This window comes from Marmota flaviventris, chromosome X, assembly GCF_047511675.1.
Source record: "Marmota flaviventris isolate mMarFla1 chromosome X, mMarFla1.hap1, whole genome shotgun sequence".
In the NCBI taxonomy this organism is placed as follows: Eukaryota; Metazoa; Chordata; class Mammalia; order Rodentia; family Sciuridae; genus Marmota; species Marmota flaviventris.
The window spans coordinates 115,242,393-115,263,523 of record NC_092518.1 but is presented as its reverse complement, the minus strand read 5'-3'; the positions used below and the strand labels follow the sequence as shown (position 1 = coordinate 115,263,523).

General features: G+C 38.6%; 1 protein-coding gene across 1 annotated transcript in view; it reads left to right on the top strand.

Annotated features, from left to right (window-relative positions):
- The window catches only part of Gpc4 (glypican 4), a 114,822-nt gene extending 94,247 nt beyond the window's left edge, over window positions 1-20,575 (top strand). Inside the window, exons 4-9 of the mRNA XM_027946993.2 lie at window positions 9,929-10,094; window positions 14,975-15,105; window positions 15,199-15,345; window positions 16,221-16,357; window positions 17,163-17,338; window positions 17,439-20,575. Of these exons, the coding sequence (XP_027802794.2) occupies window positions 9,929-10,094; window positions 14,975-15,105; window positions 15,199-15,345; window positions 16,221-16,357; window positions 17,163-17,338; window positions 17,439-17,641 (960 nt within the window). The 3' untranslated portion in view covers window positions 17,642-20,575. The remainder of the gene's footprint in view (window positions 1-9,928; window positions 10,095-14,974; window positions 15,106-15,198; window positions 15,346-16,220; window positions 16,358-17,162; window positions 17,339-17,438) is intronic.
- The last annotated feature ends 556 nt before the right edge of the window (window positions 20,576-21,131 follow it).

Sequence of the window (21,131 nt, the reverse complement as noted above, 5' to 3'; positions counted from 1 at the left end):
CTTTTTTTGCTTTTATGCAATAGGGTTTTGAGCAAGATTTCAAAGGGGAAAAGGTTCTATTGCTATTTCCCCATTCCTTCCTCAATGAAGGTTGTTGTTGTTGTTGTTATTGCTGCTGTTTTGTTTGTGGTGCTGGCAATGGATCCCAAGATCTTGCATATGCTAGGCAAGCACTCTACCACTGAGCTATATTCCCATCCCCTGAAAAATTTTTGCAAGGCCATTCCACCACTCCCCTTCCATGACCCCAATACCGGGGAAGAAACAGATATACTGGAGCAAAGTTATGTTTGCAAGACTGATGTTAGTGTTACCTTTAGGCCCTCAAAGGAAAAGCCAAAGTGTAGGTCATTGCTAAAGAGCCTATATACACAGGATAGCAGCCTCCAATTAGGCCATTTGGTTGTTTTAAGGACTGGTCAACAGAAACACTGGACAGGACTACAAACACTGAAATAGTCACCTGACTCCCTATCAGAGAGTTCATCTATAGTTAATGTGACCATATAATGTATTGTCCAAACTTGGACATGTATTGTCTAAACCAGGAGGTGCTTATTGCTAATAACTATATACAGGCAACAGGTGTCACTATTAATAAGCAATGAGGACTGCCCAGGATGTACAGTCATCCCAGTTAAAGAGGAAGATTTTATTTAGCAGAATGAAGAAAATGATTCTAAAGGATAATGTGTTATGAAAAACAGTTGCTTATAGGATTTTTCACATTAGAATTGGATAATAATAAGGATTAGTTGATTGATTGCATTACATTATTGTTTTTTTCTATATCATCTCCAGCCCATCAGCTATCAGAAAATAATTCTTTGCACTGTTTTTGTTCATTCTTCTTCCTTATGATATTTTTATTGTACATTCCAAGTATCTGTGGGGGTATATGAGGCTGTGGTTGGGGTGAGGGGATGATTGTTATAATTAAAGGAATAATTTGGTTCCTCAATTTCTGCCAACCCCAACAACCATTATTAATTTTGGAGACACTTATGTCAGAGTCCCTAAAACAGTGCATGGTTAATCCAGATCAAAGTTATTTACATTTGATATTTTTCAACGGTTCCTTGTGTTTACCCTAAGCTGAAAAGGCAGTAAGGTTGGAAATAATGTTTTACAGCTACTTTAAGTATTGTATTTGTAATCAGAAACTTTATAGAAAAATACTGTTTTGGCTTCACCATTGAGCTGCTTCTAGACTTAAGGATTGACTTGAAATCAAACCCTTCAACCAGGTTGTTTTATGTTATCTAAATTGCACAATAAGAAGACACATAGGCATCATATCAGTTTCTAAAGGTACATAAGCAAGAATTGTATCCAAATATATCATCTGTGGAATGTTTGTAAAAGCATGCCAAACATACTTGCACACTTGAGAAAATATTACATGAACTGTTGGAATATGACTACCAGTTAAATAAAATTTAAGATACAGTGACATGAGGAAGACAATTAATGACCTGGCTTTCAAAACCTATTTGAAATTAAAAATGTTGAAAAAAATCCATGTGACTAATTTATAATTAAAATCTTCTACCAGTTTGGGCCCTGAAGCAATTTTTTTTTCAGATACAGGGACTCTCACCCCTTCTAACACCTGCCGGCCAGCAATTTCCATGTGGAACTAGAACAACCCAAAAAATAAGCATACCTTCTTTTGGTGCCCAATAAAATTAATTGCCTTGAGCTTTAAAAAGACATTTTAGAGTAGGAAATGTGTTTCCTAATTGAAGAGACCCACCTTTCCCACTTATCTACAAAGAGATCCTTAAAATCAAATGTGACAAGCATCCTATTCTTGGGGCTACTGATTACATACTTAACTCAGAGATGTTCCTACTTTCTCTTTACGAGTGGATGCCCTACTTTTACAGTTTACTTCTGCAACAAAATGGTCGCAGTTTTAAGCTGAGCAATGATTTGATCACAACCAAATCTTTGAAAGGCCATTAGCACAATCAAGTTTAAGTTACTTCAAGATAAAGGCACTGCTTCGCTGAAGTAAATGTGCCTTGCTTCAGTTTTCTGGGCCCAAACATCCAGTGATTTCAATGCACTCCATTGAGCTTTCTACTCAAACTTCAGAAAAGTCCTCTTAATTAGTAGCAGATGGTTCAAGAATACCCTAGTGCTGCACGTCTTTGTATTACTTATTCCATCTTTATTTGCCATGGTTCATGATGCATTTCTTATATACCTGCTTGTAGCAGCAGTTTTGCCTGAAAGGGTAAAGTCTGTTGTGGTCTTTTGCACAAGTGGTTACATGCACCATGAAAATTAATAGCTCCTACGCCAAAGAGAGTTGCATTCTCATGGTTTCAATTAACACTGACATAATGGGACTATGTCTACACCCCACCCCAAACTACAGGGGCTATAATTAGAAATCATGTGTCTTACCATTGAGATGTCTAAATGACTGTCCTGCCTAGAAAACAGTGCATCACTCTCCTATCATTTCTTTCTATTCGCAATGCCCTGGCACCTACAAGAATACTAAAAAATATTTTGCCATTTCTCAAAATCATTATATATAAACTTAAAAGGCAATCAATATAAAAAAAATTTTTAGTTGTCAGTGGGCTTTATTTATTTATATGTGGTGCTGAGATTCAAACCCAGTGCCTCACACATGCTACACAAGCACTCTACCACTGAGCCACAATTTTTGGAATGTAGACTCACTCCAAAAATGTGAGATTCTGGGGATGGGGCTATAGCTCAGTGGTGGAGTGCCTGCCTTGCAGGTGTGAGGCACTGGGTTTAAGATACCAAGTGCAGACATATATTCAACCCTTAATATTACTTTTGCTTATGGTCTTAAAGACTAGGTAGGGTTAGGAATGGTAGGTGTGCAAGAGGTGCCAGAGCTGAATAAATTGAGATTGCACATGCTCAAAACAAAAATAGAGCCCTCTTCAAGGGGGGCAATATGATGATATTTCAACACACAATTCATAACTGCATCCAGTCATTTCAGACAAAAATTAGACACACTTTCAAATATTAATGCAGCTTCAATTCCGTCTACAATGTGCCCACAAATGTTCCTGAATGAATCCTAGTTTGTTCCATATATTTTGTTACATTCTCAACATTCTATTATCATGTAAATAGGAACTTCTCATCCTCCTTTCTGTGCATTGAATTCAAAACTAGCTAGGAAATTGCTGAATAAACTCATCACATCCCACAACAAGTGTGGGTTCCCTAGCTCTTTCTCTTACCATAATTTTGGGAAATATTTCCTGTTATTTTTATTGAGTACTTATGTTACCAGGCAACAGATAAAATCTAGACCTTTTTTGTTTGTTTGGTACTATTGGCTGTGCAAAAAATAAGATTACTGCAACAAATGTATGTTAGGAACTGGAATAAACTAAAAGGAAATGTGTTTCTAACTTGAGTGCAGCATGTTGACTGCCATCACTGTGTAATGTGGCTTAAGGCTCGTTCTGAATTACTGAAATGAAATCCAGGCTGTGTGAACAGTTCTGCTCCAGCATTTTTCTTTTTGCATGCTGCTTGCAGTAGTTTTTAATGTGATGTTTGGGAAATGCAGGTTATTTGGTTAAAAAGCTCAATCTATGTTAAAAGTCTTCACAGAGAAGGAAACTTTTCTGCAAATGTTTTTTATAGCAGATATGGCATGCAGATGTCATGTTAAATGTATATCATTGGGAAGGCAAAAAGGAGGTGTAGTTTGTTGTGTTATGTTTTGAGATACTGGGAATGGAACACAGGGCTTCATGCATGATAGCCAAGTACTCTACCACTGAGCTGTATCCCTAGCCCACAGTGATTATTTTAAAAAGAAAATGATAATTCTTCCCACACTGACTTTTACCATGGAACATAGACTCACTCCAAAAATGTGAAATTCTGGGGCTGGGGCTATAGCTCAGTGGTAGAGCACCTGCCTCACAGGTGTGAGTCACTGGGTTCAATCCTCAAGACCACATAGAATTAAATAAATAAATATTTTTAAAAATCTGAGATTCTAAGTCACCTCCTAGAATTACCTTAACATTTAGAAAGGCCTTGGTCAGACTCAAAGGGATTTATAACACTTGGAATTGAGTATCAGCATATTGTCATTATGGGTCAATAACTCAAATTCAGTCCAAATGACATTCTCTTTCTATCATACCTGCCTCCAAAGGTAAATATATTTCTCATTTTTTACATAAATAATCTGAGACCTTTTTTCTTATGTATATCAGGCCCTATTTTTAGTAGAAATTGATAATCTCTGCTATAGTTAGCTGCAGTTCATTCAAAACTTTAGAACTTTGGTAAAATATGAATTGTTTTCCAAGAGAACTCTTTTTCTCTCCAAGTCCTGCAGTGTTTTCTTGAGCCTTTGAATTCTTTATGAGCAGGGGCTAGTGAGTAATGCACCATAATTGTATATTTTTCCTTACTCTATAACACACTGAGCAGCTCTAAAGATATAGGTCTGGTACTTAGTAAGTCATTATTATTTTATTACACAATGTGTCCTCTCATTCAAATGTTAGTATTGCTCCATGTAGAACAGGTATGTCCTAAATTGCCCTCTAACATAAAAACTGATTCATTTGGTCAGTAAACTTTGAAAGCTACAAATTATCACTAGAAGGCATCCAGCTTCATAGCTAAGAGGTGGAAATACTATACTAGGTCTGGGAGCTGTGGAGAGGGACCAGACCCAGTTGTTACCCCCAAGCTTCCTACAGTCTACAACTCAAAAGAAGCCATTTAGATACACATCAAGGTGGCTGAGGGTGTGTAACTCAGTAATAGAGCTCTTGCCTGGCACATGTGAGATCCTCATTTTAGTCCCCAGCACTGCAGAAATAAAAAAAACCAAACAAATAAAACTAGACACACCTCACGAAGGTACACATGCTCTGAAAACAAATTCCTTGGTTTAAATCTTGGCTCTGCCATTTACTGGAAGACCTTGTGTGAGTCCTTTAATTTCTTTAAGCCTCCCTCTAATTCATTGTAAAATGAGAGGATAAATGCCTCATGTTATTATTTAGAGACTTAGATATATTAATAATTTGCAGTCCTAATAACAGAACCTGACACATACTAAGTACTCTATAATGGTATCCCATAAATCAGTAAAATCCAATAAAATCTATCAATAGTAACTGTCAGAAAAACAATATTTTTCTCTTGCGCCTTGGCATCAAGAGCCTCATAGCCACAAAACTATGAAAGCTAAATAAGCATTTTTCTCTCTCAGAGCATTAGGCCTTTTTTTTGTTGAAAGTGGGCAGTGGAGGAGTATAAAGTTTTCCTTTTCTGGTTCTTTCTTTGTATGATTTTTGAGAAATAACTATGAAATCTCTAAGATACATCCAAAAAACATGGCTTTTGTAAAAGGCAGTCATAACCCCCAGCCTTAATGATTCTGAATGTCACTGACATGTGGACTCAATAGGCCCTTCTAAATAAAAGAAAAGCATATCAAATGTTAGTCAAGAGCCATGCCCCAAAGTAACAACCAAATTGCATGTTTTAAGTGGCAGGCCATGCCATCCAGAATAAATGCCAAATTTTGGATTAAAGGAATACCTTGGAGTATAGTTACCATTTTTGCTAATCCCCCTGTGTGGCATCATCTACTACTTGGCCTTTGGTCTTCCAAAGTAAATCTACTTCAGTTAATAAGTTTTGAGGGACTCAAAGGAAGTAATTGATTTTGATAGTTACCAGGGAATAGAATTTGAATGAACTTGAATTTCTATTCAAAATGAATAAAGCCCTAGAACAAAGTATGACTTGGTCTACTGTTAAATTTGCTTACGGGTGAAAGATTTGTCCCTGGGAGTGTAGAGAGACCACTGGGAACTTATATAGGAATACCCAGCAATGTGTAGTGTATCAACATGTGATAGCAAGAGCCACCACTAGAACAAGGAACCATGGACATTTGCCAGAAATTCCAAAGTAATTTAAATTACAGTACCATATACCATTGTTTGGCTCTTTCTTCCCTATGGTAGTTGGCACATCTTTGGTTCTTTTATAACCTACATTGCTTCTTACAAAAAAGCCCTTGAAGATTCCAAAAGAGAGGCAGCCATTTGGTTTACTCACTGGGGAGTCACACAGTCAGAAGGTAGAAACTAATCCTTGGCATTCTGCATTGACCATCCTGAACATGGTCAGGTCGGTGAGGGTGGGGCCCCAAGTCCTGGAATGCTGTCATTATTGGCCCCTTCTTCTGAGGGGCCTTGCAGGACTCTTCTTTCTTTTGGTCTTGGTCTTGTGACTTTTTTTTTTTTTTTGGTTTGATTTGGTACTGGGAATTGAACTGAGGGTTCCTCCACCACTGAGCCATATTCCCAGTACTTTTTATTTTTTTATTTTGAGATAGGGCCTCGCTAAGTTGCTGAGACTGGTTTTGAATTTGAGATCCTTCTTCTTCAGCCTCCTGAGGTCACTGGGATTACAGGCATACACCACTGCACCTGACTTCTTGACTGTTTTAAAATCCTTATCTTTAATGAAATGGAGAAAATTATGTGGATGTATGAATATGTCACAGTGAATTCTACTGTTAGGCATAATTAGAATACACCAATAAAAAGTAAAAATTTATAACTCTTCTCTTTGGCCAGGAGGCTGAGGCATGGTGAGGATGACAAGTTTGAGGCCTTAGCAACTTAGCGAGACCCTGTCTCCAAATTAAAAAAAATAAAAAGGTCTGGGAATGTGGCTTAGTGGTTAAGCACCCCTGGGTCCATTTCCCAGTGCTAGGGAGAAGGGCATTCCCTATATATTCAGACTTCATTCCACACATGGGATTTAATTCTCAGGTTCTGAATTCCCTTCATGCATGGTGGTCTGATTTGTGGTTGTGAGACACAAGATCAATTTTCTCTAACATTGGTATTTTATATGTCCTTTCTCACCTGAGTTTTCTTATAACTTCATCTCTCTTTTCAGTTCTGATATTATTTGGTGTTCCCATAGCATTTTATAGCCAAGTTCCTTGTAATCATTTTTAGTAGTTGTACAACAAATTATGAGCAAAGCATGAGTCAGTACAAAACCAAAGAATGAAATGGAGCCAGGTGGAGTAGCATTCGTGTGTAATCCCAGTGGCTCAGGAGGCTGAGGCAGGAGGATCATGAGTTCAAAGCCAGTCTCAGCAACTTAGTGAAGCCCTTTCTCTAAATAAAAAATAAAAAGGACCGGGGATGTAGCTCAGTGGCTAAGTGCCCCGGGTTTTATCACCATTACCTGCCGCCCAATGAATGAAATAGAAAAATCCCACCAAACCCAGCTTCATAATCTTCCTTTAATAAAATTCTACTGTATCATTTCATTTGGTCTCTGATTTCCAAACTTAAGCCTTCATTATCCTGTTTTAGTGGGGGATAGTGCAATATCTACTGCACATATGATTTAACTTGCAACTAAACTATGAATACACTGTGTTATTCTCTACAGTTGCATACCTCTGACTCCCCATGCCAAAAAAGAAGAGGAATGGGAAAAGGGCTTGTTTGGAAACAAAATGTTTCTCAAATATGACTAACTTGAATTTAAAAATTTTGCTATTTCCCAAATGCCCATGCTACTTTGTGTTTTGTAAAACAGGTTTCATATCTCAATGCAGAAATTCTTACTTGCCTTGCTACCTAACACAAATACCTTGCAGAATAATCCTTGGCACAGAGTAGTGCTCTGTAACTATTTGTTGGCACTTAGATTTTTACATTTCTTCTTATCAGGGCATTGTCTGCTCTTAAGCATAACAGTCAACAATGCCAAGTGCTATTGTGTGATTTTTCATAGTCATCTATATAACTCTTTACCTCTCTTAAGATTCAGCCATTTAACAGATTCACCAATGTGGAACACAGCTAAAATAGGAAAATAACTAATGCCTAAGAATAGAGTTTCCTATCTTCTGTTTAAGAAGGCAGGGAAATGTGATACATCTGGGAAATCTTTTTGTCACAAAAGTTTGATAAGATGCAGTACTGGAATCAAATGTAGCAGGGTGACTGTCAGCAAGTCTTTGGCTTCAGTTTTCTTATCTCTTAAATGTGAGCACAGCTTACAGTGATCTTTAAGGCCCCTTCCTATGATCCCATGATTCTCTGGCTACCTCCCTTCTTGAGGCCTGTTTGCTCATCTGTAAAATGAGAGGTGGACGAATATCAAAGTCCTAACAATCTGTGACTTTAAAGAATAAACTTTTAGCTATCCAGAAAATCTGGTTATCCAGAGGGCCATTCCTCGAGGGTATTGGTTAGCCAAGATTTTACTGTACATTAATACATAGTTAAAAGGACTAATTTAATTCCTAGGAGAACATTTGGGACTGATTAAAACTATGGAAAAGTTCTAATTCTTTATAGGGAATGTTGACTTTAGTGTATACAATTACCATCTTGTTGTTTTGTTTTACCGTCTTTTAGGCTAGAGTTCTGTTTGGGATGAGGGTGTGTGTGTGTGTGTGTGTATGCACATGTATATACCAGATAAGAACCTGACAATGTTAAGTTTTTCTCCTGACAGTACTAATCCCCTGTTCCTGTTCCTAAGGGCACTGTTGATAAGAAGTATTCACAGTAACACAGCAGAGCAGGTGAAGTACATTGCCAGCTACACTGCATCCCAGCATCTGTTTCCTGAAGCAGTATCTGCTTCTGAAAGTCTGTTTGTAGAACTGGTTGATATGGATAGGGAAGAATGCAGTAACCTCTGATAGACAGGAACTTTCAGTCAGCTGCCAACCAGGGATACCTAGCCATGATCCTTTCTAAGCGTTGATGGAAACAAGGGGCAGAATAGAATGGAATCTTCTATGCCCAAGACAATTTCACCTTATACAACAAGAATGTTGGGACCAAGTCCCTTTTCTCTGCAGAGAGTGGCTAGGCTAGTCTGACTTCAGAACTGTTTTCATCCAGGATGCTTCCTTCCCTCAAAACTTTGAGTAGCCCTGTGTGGTGCCATACTGTGTCTCAGTTTCTGCCTGGTGTTCAGGCCCCTCTAAATTCAGGCCACATATACTATGTATTCAACATAATTTCCCCAAATTTCTCAACTCTGTTCTGAAATTTCATGATATGCCCGGTATACTCTCTAATGGCTTTTGTTTATTTCATTGTCTCTACCTGAAAGATCTCCCTTTACTTCTTCTCCACCTAAATCCAATCCCTTTTTCAAATTTAACAGAAGCCTCTCCTCATCCGTCAGCTGTTCCCTGAGCACCTTGTGCTCTACTGCTCCCAACCCTGGAAGGCCTTCACATGCTCCCAAGTTTAAAGTTACTCATATTCTGCCTTGTAGAATACATTACTTGTCTTCTTTGCAGCTTTTGGCATAAAACGGTACACACATTGTACCCTTCTCAATCCATCTTGTTTCAGGGGTTAAGGTTTAAAAGGTGGTCTTAGAGTCAATGTGTTTGTAAAGAACATGTGCCTGTGTTTCAATCTGGTGAAGTCCAGTAATTGTAGTGGCCATAGCAGGTCACCTCCATTACTGTGTCTCATAGCTGATCCTGGAAGGTTATTTATAAAAGAACTTTGAAGTAATTGAGCTATTGAAAATGAGTATGGAGAGTGTGTGTGTATGAGAGATTGGGAAACAGGAAGGTGGAGATTAGGGGAGGAATGGTCATTTCTAGAGTGGGAGATAACATGCAGCTTGGTTGTTGAAGGTCCTGAGATATTAATTCCCACCTCCATCTTCCTCTTTTCAGCACAGATCTTCCATTTATCTGACCTCAATTTCATTTATTTCATTGGAGGCAGGCCAGGCCTGCTAATTGTGATCAGTTTTAACTTATCCATAAATGAAATTCATGGCCAAGCTTTCAATGTCACTTTAGTAGATTTGCAATTTCTTTGACTATTTTAACCCCTCCTCTACTAATTTTCTTTTTGTACATTAGGTAAACCCCACAGCCCAGTGTACCCACGCCCTGTTGAAGATGATCTACTGCTCCCATTGCCAGGGTCTCGTGACTGTGAAGCCATGTTACAACTACTGCTCAAACATCATGAGAGGCTGTTTGGCTAACCAAGGGGATCTTGATATCGAGTGGAACAATTTCATAGGTGAGCAAGCGATTAGCATATTTGTGTTGTTGGAAATGGCTCCACTTCTGGCCACAAAGAATGTTGTAATTGCCAGCTGTGAAATTTCTATTCATTTTAGTATTAGCTATTTAAGGGTTTGCCAGAGCACTGACCATGCTGACCATTCTTCAAATAAAAGTTCCCTTGAGCTAAAGGTGGCATATCTCGTTGCATTTGATATAGTGACTACCAATTTTTAATAATAAGAAAGTGTTTTTTTTGATATTTTCTGCCTAAAGGTCAGTTTTAGTTGTATATCATAGGTTTGTATCCATGTAAATGCTGGCATACAGCCCTCTCAGAGCTATGAAAGTGGCTTTTCAAATGGTCTGTCACACTGCAACCAGGTCTCCTATACTTTGCCCAATATCCATTTGTTCTTTGGATTAAGAGAAATATAATTATGAAAATGTAAGGGTTTTGTTTCTATAGCAAATTTAGCAATAGTAGACTGCTCTGGTGAGCATGGAAGCACCTTTGCCCTGACAATTTAAGGAATGAGTGCTCCTTCATAGGTCTTCCACTTGGGAAACCATTACTAGAACCCGGAGCACACCCAACCATGGTCAGTTTCTGAGATGGCTAATTATGATTTTGTGGGAAAGACAAAATAAGCATAATTTAAATAGCCATCCATCAACTACCTTGATACCTACTTATTGCATATTAGCCCTAAAACATCAGTGACAGTGCTGAAACTCCTAATGCTGCGTGTTAGTGGGACCTTTCACACATACTAACACCTCACAAAAACAAATTCATTTTTCCACTCCCAAGTCACATTTGCATAATTGCAGAATTTGAGTGTCTTATAGGCACCTATTTTTCAGTTATTTGTCCTCATGGGAACATGTGTGCAGTTTACTGCCCTTTTTTTTTTTTTTTTGGTGGGGAGGGTTGTGGTTGGGGAATGCTTTTTAGTCTGCATGAGAGCTAATTACCATATTAACTCTGTTTGAAAGTGCATCAATAAATTGGCTCCAACAGATTCTTGAGAACACTGACACAGGAAAAAAAAAAGATGTGAATATTAAGCACTTCAGCACAATTGTAGCCTAAATAGCTCAAAGCTGGAAGACCTGAAAAAAAAAATCTTCTACACACAGAAAAGCAGAATCCCATGAAAGGGAAAGCATAAGACCAGCAAATACACACAGGAACAAATGGCACATCATGCCCAGAATGAAGCTACAGGAGAAATTGTTGCTTCCAAATATTTTTCATGGAAATAATAGCTCATGGCATTTCCAGATGTAAAGTTGATGCCCCCCACAAACACCACCCATCCCACCCTTATCCCCACATCAAAATGTCAGGTTTTCAGTTCACTTTTGCTAAGTTGGGTTTATAGAGAAAGATGGTAAGCCTTTCCACGTTCCCTATAATCAACTGTTTCTCTGGGCCAAAGAATAGAATTCACCATACAGTACAAACTGTTGTATGTCAATAGCAACCCAGCTTTGCTAATTTCCTACATATACATTTGGTATGGAGAACAGAAGGGAATTTCCCTCATACTGTTCCGTTATTCTGACATGTCCAGCCACAGTTGCCACAAAAGTCCTCATGTCCTTGTATTAAAATACAAATTCTTCTGTGTGTTTTTCCAAGAGTTCACAAATCCATATCAAATCAGAACCATATTCTGGCTTTGTAATTAATGTTTTCAGCCAGTTACTCTTAAACAAGAAGGCCTTAGTTGCTGATGTTGTTCCTGTAGTGTATTTTAAAAATCACATGTGTTATTTTGAAGAAGTGCAATTAAACCCAAGTGGAAAATGATGGGATTTCTGAATTGATTTTTCCCCATTTTCAGTGATACCTTTTGGAGGAATGAGGTATGTAATTGTATCTAAACTTCATTTTTTGTGAGTACACTAGTCTTTATTTCTAATAAGCTGATATAAAAGGCCAGGAGTAATAGCCATTGTTAATCTCTAGTGCTTTTTCATGAATTTTTCACAAGGGTTTAATTAATCTGCTCTGTGGTTGTAGAATTCAGTCCCAATTTACATGCCTCTGCTGTAAATTCTTTCTTCCTTGTCGTCTTCTTCTCCCCTCTCTGCAAGGAAGTTTTCTTTCCCCTTTAAATGACTGCAGTTAATGAATGGTCAAGGGCTTTTTTTTTTTTTTTTGCCCCTTCTTTAAATCAGATCTTGGAGTTAAGTCGGGGAAACTGCCTTTTGTTCTTCCAGTCAGGTCGGGAGGCTGAAGATGTGGGTTTCTGATTATTGGCAGCACAATGCAAAAGGAATTGCTTTCCCTAGTGAGAAGGGGATGCTTTGTTGCACGGCAGAGAGTGGGGGTGGTGGCAGCAACTCAATGCCAGTATCCTGAGCACTGCAACTGTGCAGTTGGACTAGACCCATTAAAAGACTAAGGGAGGATTTTCTAAGGCTGCCTTCTTGCTGCCATGCCCACTCTGTCCTCCCAATTGCATCTGCATATTGCCATGAATGGTGACCCTTTAGTAAACGTGAACATCTTGTCCATCTTTATCAGGATTGATCCAAATAGTTGAAATACCTTGGAACTCACCTGAAACCTTCAGTTTGAAAAATAAACCAAATTCCTGCCCCCTCACTCATAAGACTCACCCAAAAAAATCATTTCTAGAGAATCACAAATTATTCTTAGGTGCAACTTGTTCTCCATCAGGTGCTGAAGCTGTGTTACATTCATTTGACTCAGAGCCAACCCTATTAACGTCACATGTTGCTGCCAGTGGGTATTTAGTATTGGGGTTTCTGGCAGGGACACCAGCCAGTTCCTGGCAGGAGGCAGGAGCCAGTCAGAGATCCCACAAATAAGAGACCTGTGGTTTATATCAACCAGAAGAAAACCAAAACACCAAGCTAACCATCTTTGAATTTCTCTTGGGGCTTCTTATAAGGGCTGGTTGCTGTTACAGGATAGCCAATCGTGACTTCCTGCAGGGGTTAGCAGCAGCTTTGGCTCCCAGGCTGTGGGGTGCAGGCAGAATGCATCCTCAGTCGCATTCTTCAGCTGCGCAACACACAACGCCATGGCACCGGCCCCAACAAAGGCCCGGCTTCACTTTCCATTCCCAGGCCCTTGTGTATGGCCGGCAGGCTCAGAGTTTACAAAGACACCAAACAGCCAGAAGAATTGGGGTTTATGTTTCCTTTCAGTCTTTCACAAACACATCAGTGATCTGGCCTTTTCTTGCCACTAGGGGAACAAGTAGTTACCAAATGCACTGTTTTTTCTTGTTTAAACCTCTGCATTTTGGATGTTTATTATCTGTCTATTCATAATATTTTTATTTGGAGCCAGCGATTTCTTCTTGGCTTACGAAAGAATGTGCTTTCTGTACATGGCAGCCCTGATGTTTGACAATGATGAACACATTTAAGTTGTGCTCCACTTGTTTACAAAAGTCTCCTTTTGCTCATACATCAAAAGCATTTTTCTCTCTTCTAGCACAATGGTATATTCATGCTGTCAGCCTTTACTTCAAGGTTAGAAGCGTCACTTTATTGGCGCTTACCACAATGCCATCTGAAACTTCATTTGTTATTATTTTTTTAAAAATGCATTTCATGGAAATCTATTTGTTGTTTCTGACATCAGAATTGTAGTTCAGAGAAATGAGCTTACACTTTAAAATGCTGTGTAGCATTTGATCTAGGTGGAGGGTAAAAGGTTGATGACCAAATTCTGTTTCATCCGTGTGCTAAGCTTAAACTCCTTTCCATTAGAAAGCTCAAGTAGAAGCCCAGCTGGGGGCTGCAGTTGAGAAGGAAACACAATCTTCTGGAAAGTAGCCCTTCTTTCTATTAATTGACCTTGGACTACCTGAAGACAGGGGATCATGGGGGTCTACACTGTTTTTCTTGCCATGCATTAAGCACTAGAGTGTCAATGAGGAAAATGTAGTAAAAGTTCACTGCTTGTCATTAATAAAATGTCCTTTTTCTCTTTTGGGGGTTTCATTTCCACGTTCTTCTAATTTTGCACAAACAGGTATCAGGCAATAATACTAACCCTCCTAATCCCAGCAATCATGAATGGTAAGGAAACAAGTACAGTATAATTTGTTTAAGGGATTTGAATATTTACCAGAACATGCTAGGCTCCTTCAAAGCCTAAAAGTGACTTGCAGGTAATTGGAGGTATACATTATGAGCACACAATCTTTATGTACTCTCTTACGTTGTCTTTTCACTTGAATAAAAAAGAGGTACATGTTTTACTTTAAAATAAATTGAGGCTTTTATATTTCAAATGGGAAGTTTATCTTAACACCAAAATTGCTTTATTTGAAGTTTCATTATTTGGAAACTTACTAAAATGCCTAGAACACTTTCATTTGTATTTTTCGACTATGCACTTGAGGATCTGAAAGTTTTTATTAAAAAAAAATGAAAGCAAAGAATTGGTATGCCACGATTTTAACTGATTTGTATTTTCAACATTTGTAAATGGAACCTGAAATGAAAAGATCCTAGGGAAGTCTCTGGGAGAACTGACATGTTATTCTCCCTCGCACCTTAGGTTTATCAGCTGGGTGCTAGCTCAGAGCCTTATAGTGATAGCTGTTGACACATGAAGGAATAAATAATCAGTATAAAGAAAGGTTCCTGATTGCGTTACCTTGCTGTAGAACAAAGCATTCATCTGTCCATTTCATACTTTAAGGAGCTACTGATACTTAATGACTCAATACAGTTTGGTGTAATGGAAATAGATAGAAAAGTAAGAATTTATTATGATGAGTGCCTTCTCCCACCAACCCCATGCAAGAAACAAAGGCAAGAAAATTATCAGATGTATCACCTAAGGCTGAACTAATGATTTACTTTTTATCCTGTGCTGTTCCCCAAATCTCTTATTAGATGCCATGCTAATGGTTGCAGAGAGGCTGGAGGGTCCTTTCAACATTGAATCGGTCATGGATCCCATTGATGTGAAGATTTCTGATGCTATAATGAACATGCAGGAGAATAGTGTGCAGGTGTCTCAGAAGGTAATGAAGGCAGGATACTGAAGAGGAGAGCTGGAAGTCCCCCTGTACTCGCCATATGACTTCCCTAATATGACCACGCTTATTCCAATGCAGGTTTTCCAGGGATGTGGACCCCCCAAGCCACTCCCAGCTGGACGAATTTCTCGTTCCATCTCTGAAAGTGCCTTCAGTGCTCGCTTCAGACCATATCATCCTGAGGAACGCCCAACCACAGCAGCTGGCACTAGTTTGGACCGATTGGTGAGTGCTTTGCAGGGATGGACATGTTTAATGACAAAGAACTGAAAACATTTGCTCAAAATGAATTTTTAGTTGGAAGGCTTACAAACGGTTTTTTCAGGTATAACTTTTCAAGAAAATTGTATGAAGATGGCATTTTCTAGCTCAGAAAGTTCCTATATAGTCAATAAAATAGGATGCAGTAAGTCTCATCTCAAAACTTCCCTTCAGTTTGGCTGTATTTATTTACTGAGCATCTACTATGTGCCTATCACTAGGCTACACACAGGGAGGCTCAGAGGAATAGGTCCTTTTTTCAAGAAGCCCCAACAAAGGGGAAGAGGCAGATGGACCAGGCTTTCTAACATAAGGTGATATATGGTAAATGCTATGATAGGAAAAGAGTAGTAGAATATAGGCAGATTGCTTTATACAAAGCAATGTGCTATAAAAATATAAGAAAGTGTTAACATAGTTGAAGGAGGGAACACACAGTAGAGAGCCTGGGGAGATATTAGTGGGTGGAGAGGAAGAGCATTAACGGCAAGTTTCCCAGAGTGGATAATACGCAAGCTTGATCATGACTGTACAATCTGTGGGTGAAGAGACTGTGTATTATCATTGTATCTACAGGGCACAGGGCATGGTGGGCCTGTAGTTAGGAGGTAGAGTGGGCAGTGGCTGTAGGCAACTCTTTCAGAGTTTACATTTCAAATATTCATTCCTTTGTGTGATTCTGTACTTCAAGCTACAAATTTGATCTGCATATTTTTCTTCTGACTACAGTTGAAATTGAAGTGCATAGCACTCTGGAGATAGTTAGGAAAATCAGAAGGCTCATCCGTAGGGAGATTTGTGTGGTTTTACAGAAGTCTTTTTTAAATGTTCCTAATTAGGTTACTGATGTCAAGGAGAAACTGAAGCAGGCCAAGAAGTTCTGGTCCTCCCTCCCTAGCAATGTTTGCAATGATGAGAGGATGGCTGCAGGAAACGGAAATGAGGATGACTGCTGGAATGGGAAAGGCAAAAGCAGGTGAGCTACCATTGAGTACATGGTAGGCCCCCCTCTTCCTAGGAGACTGGGTGACCTTCAGAAAAGGGTCTCCCAGTTTATAGTGGAAGCATCAGGAAGCAGTTCACAGTAGGAAGCAATAACATGGAAGGTTTCTAGATGTTCTTAGAAATGGGCTTTGCAGGGGCTGGGGATGTGGCTCAGCAGTAGAGCGCTCATCTAGCACATGCGAGACCCTGGGTTCAATCCTCTGTACCACATTAAAAAAAAGGTATTGTGTGCAACTACAACTAAAAAATAAAATATTTTTAAAAAGGGCTTTGCAGTAGAAGTGTTGGAAAGGTGATCAGCTACTTACAAAGAGTACTGGGTCAAAAGTTTGACAGTGGTTATATTCTAGCTTTAGGCTGTTCCAATTAGTGTTATTATTTTTTAAAAAAAACAAAACAAAACATGTAATCCTCAATGGCCTGGTCTCATAAAGTTCCAATTCTCAAAAGGTCTCCTCCTCTTTCTTGGTGATGGCCTATGTGCCCTTTTCCCCACTGCACCACACACCCACACACTCTGTAACTTAGATAAGTACCCATTCTGAAGGCACTTTACTCTGACCCACCAACCTCCACGAAGAAGACAACTTTGAAAAAGGCCATGGTCAAATTAGAAAAAGAAGATACACACACAAGATAAGGAAAAATTAAAGTTCATTATGAAGAACTTCCACTTAATCGTACTCTGTGTAGATACTAGTATCTGGCAGAAATCTTGGCTGATCTCTTATCTTTTGCTTTACTGATCATCTTAATGGGGTCATTTCTCATTTTAGGTACCTGTTTGCAGTGACAGGAAATGGATTAGCCAACCAGGGCAATAACCCCGAGGTCCAGGTTAACACCAGCAAACAAGACACCCTGATTCTTCGTCAAATTATGGCTCTTCGGGTTATGACTAGTAAAATGAAGAATGCTTACAATGGGAATGATGTGGACTTCTTTGATATCAGTAAGCCTTTGCAGTTTGAAAACATGAGTTGTTCTCACATGCCTTGTGATGAGAATAAGTGGAATGAAATCTCTTATTTATTTACTTTTTTTATACACAGGTGATGAAAATAGTGGAGAAGGAAGCGGAAGTGGATGTGAATATCAGCAGTGCCCTTCGGAGTTTGAGTACAATGCCACTGACCATGCTGGGAAGAGTGGCAGTGATAAAGCTGACAGTGCTGGTGCCCGTGCAGGGCCACAGCCCTACCTCCTCATCATCTTCTGTGTCTTGTTCCTGTTTATGCAGAGAGAGTGGAGATAATTCTCCAACTCTCAAAAAAAAAGTGTTCCTCATCAGAAAGTTAAAAGGCACCAATTATCACTTTTATACCATCCTAGTGACTTTGCTTTATAAATGAATGGACAACAATGTACAGTTTTTACTATGTGGCCACTGGTTTAAAAAAATGCTGATTTGTTTTGTCATTCAGTTTTGGGGGCAGAAGGGACTTGTACGTTAAGCTGGTCCCTGTTCCTCCAAAATCATGTTAAACGTGGCTAACAGTGTAGGTACAGAACTGTAGTTAGTTGTGCATTTCTGATTTATCGCTCTATTGTTTGTTTGTTTGTTTGTTTTTTCCTCATTTTGTTTGTGGGTTTTTTTTCCAATTACAATCTCACCTTGTTTCTTACAAGAAAACCAGGGTCATTTCTTGGCATGTAACATGTACGTATTTCTGAAATATTAAATAGCTGTACAGAAGCAGGTTTTATTTATCATGTTATCTTATTAAAAGAAAAAGCCCAACAAGCAGTAAAATTTCCATTTATCCCTGTTATTTTAGCTGCCTTATCTGGAGAGAAGCAGAGGTGATTTGGGGATTTTTGTTATTATTAAGTTAGGACAGAATGTGAAGGCACAAGTCTGGGCCACTTGTCAGATTGTATTCAAGCATCTGTACAAGAAGAAGGTTATACTTCATTTATAGCTGGTGATTGGAAGAGACTGCAGACTATCCATTTTGGTTGAGTTGATTTGCCTAAGTTAAGACCACATGTCACTCTGTTTCATGAATCTTATGCGTAGAGTGTAGCCTATCTAAAAAAGATTCTTGCTGTAGTCTCCCTTGAAAGATAAAAGGCATTCATGGAGTCACAGTTATCACATGTTCACACTTGGGTTTGTGGGGAAGTCTATTTTTCTTTCAATCAGGCAAGTTAGAAAACCACCCTGTACAAGTTTTCATGTCCACACTGACCATCTTTAATTTTTTATCCCAGGGGCAGCAATAATGACCCACATTCTCATTTGGTGCCCCCTTGTCAGAATGATGCAAGTTTCAAACCCAGCTATATAAGGAAGTTTTCTGGGAGCTAGCTAGAATTGGGGTACAGCCTGGGCTCAGGGAATACCTGTAAACACTCGAGCAAAGATTTTTGTCTGTGCGTGTGTATTTGCATTTATTTTTGGATTCCATTTTTTAAGTAAGGGTGTCTGATTTGAGCCTTTTTTCTTGCCCAGCCCCCTCTGATCAGTAAAGCAAGGACTTGCTATGGTTTGCAGCTATATGCTCACCATACCAGCCATGGAGCCCCCTCAAGGGGGGTGTCCGGATTTTTTTTCATGTTTTTTTGGGGAGGCGGGGAGGGATGGGAATAGGTAGAGCTAAGAAGACCACATCTTAGGTGTGACTCTTAGCCATGTGGGTGAACTGGCAAAGGCCATATCTGTCGTCCCAGGCCAAAGACTGACAACTGCCTTGCCCCCTTAGGACCCCTTTCCTTGTGTTTTACCAAATGACAGCTCATAAAACTATGAGAATGTAACAAATCACTTTAAAGGGGTGCCCTTTCAGAAAGACTGAAATTCTGCAAGTCTCTTCCTGCTCTACACAGCCATTAAGATCCCAAGTGATTCTACAGAACCGAAAACCCACAGAGAAGTCGTTTGTGTTATTGTTCAATCTTCAGTTGTAAGAGTAATTCTCTATTTTTATATTGAAACATAATTACTTGATAGCTCAGGGTCTACATTTCATTCAACTTTTTACACCAAATTCTGCAGAATGGTCAATAAAATATTGGGGGCTGTTGTAAACAGAGGCTTAATTTTATTAGAAGTAGCCAGTTATTTATTAAAGCATGATGTTAATAAAATAGGCATATTCTGGCTGGTGTGTATAAGTGTTTTTTTTTTTAACAAATCACAGAGGACATAAAATTGAAAAGGCACTCCATTTATGTATGAGGAAAAATAGATTGTAAATAGCTAAGCTGCCTTGAGAGAACTTGGAAAATGTGCTGATACTTAGTAACTACCTCAGTTGTGAGGAATTTCCTTTTTAGCTTAGACTGCTATTACTTTTACTTGGTAGAAATGAATCTGGTCTCCAAAATATGGCTCAAAGAGTTATCCCCATAGACCTTGTTAGATTGTTTTTAATTTAAAACCTTGAACTTTGTCCAGCTGTTTTCTTTCAGTCAAGTTCTCTAAACCAATAACATTTTCCGAATTAAATATTCTTGAAGGTTCTTTTGGACTCTTACTGATTTGTTTTCTTTCTGTGCATTTTCCCCTGTTATCCTTTTATTATTTAAATTGTCTCTTGCTTTTGAACTTGAACTATGAAATAAACAAATCATAGACTTTTCCATTCAGGTCTGACTGGATAACTCTTGGCTTCTAACCAGCTGGCAGGCATACCCTCACCCATCCCACCCCACCCACCCCCCCAAAAAAAGAATAAAGGCAAGTTGAATGTTTTAAAGCCTTAAGAGTTTAGAGTATGAGGTAGAATAAAAGCCTTGTTAGGAGAGGACCTAACTTCCAAAGTTAATAGCATGTGAATGGGTTGTGTTTTACAAAGTAATTTATAAATTATTTTTCTTTCAAACACTTCACCCACTCTGTACCTTCAGAAAAAGCATTTTATGACTCTTAGGTTTATGTTTTATTTTAAAAATAGTAATTAACACCTTTTTTTGTGGTACTGGGGATGGAACCCAGAGCCTGTGCACGCTAGGCGAATGCTCTACCACTGAGCTATAGCCCTAGCCCTAACACCTATTATTTTTTAATAAAAGAAAAAGAACTGTAAGTATTTGATTGGCACTTTTAAACTTTAGAGTGTTAGAAACCTAACAACAGTTTACATGAGTAAAAATTGTCATTTGTGATCACAGAAGCAAAATTAAAATGGGAGTATAACGCCGCTACTCAAAATTGTACTTCCTCTTTTGTGTTAGCAGAATATGTCTACTTACATAACTATTAAAGAGTAATAATAACAGCAGTATCAGCTAGAGGTGGTTTTGTGTGTGTGTGTGTGTGTGTGTGTGTGTGTGTGTTATCTCACTATTAAGCAAATATGAAAATACAACTTCCTACCTTTTTCAAAATGAGACAAAAACTCCAACTTCAAATTTAGTGAAGAAAATGTAAATCTGTTTTCCATGATATACTTTAGGAACACAGGTTTTTCTACATTTAAACTTCAAATTCTTCTAAAAATCCTTTTGAAGAAAATCCTTTGAAAAATATCTGAAAGATAACATGGCAATAGGATTCAAGTCCATCACTGAGACAAAGGGCATAAAATATTTACTTGTCTACTTAAGTTTTTAGTCAAGTAATATATTGATAGGGTTTTAAAGCCAAAACACATGTAGCCACTGGCCCAGTTTCCCCACATTCCAAGTCAGTGTTTTAATTGCCTGTGTATGTCATCTCTCAAAGTTTCTTTATGCATTTGCAAACAAATCAATATTGATTTTTCTTTTTTTATACAAAAGGTAGTCTTTTATGCACTGTA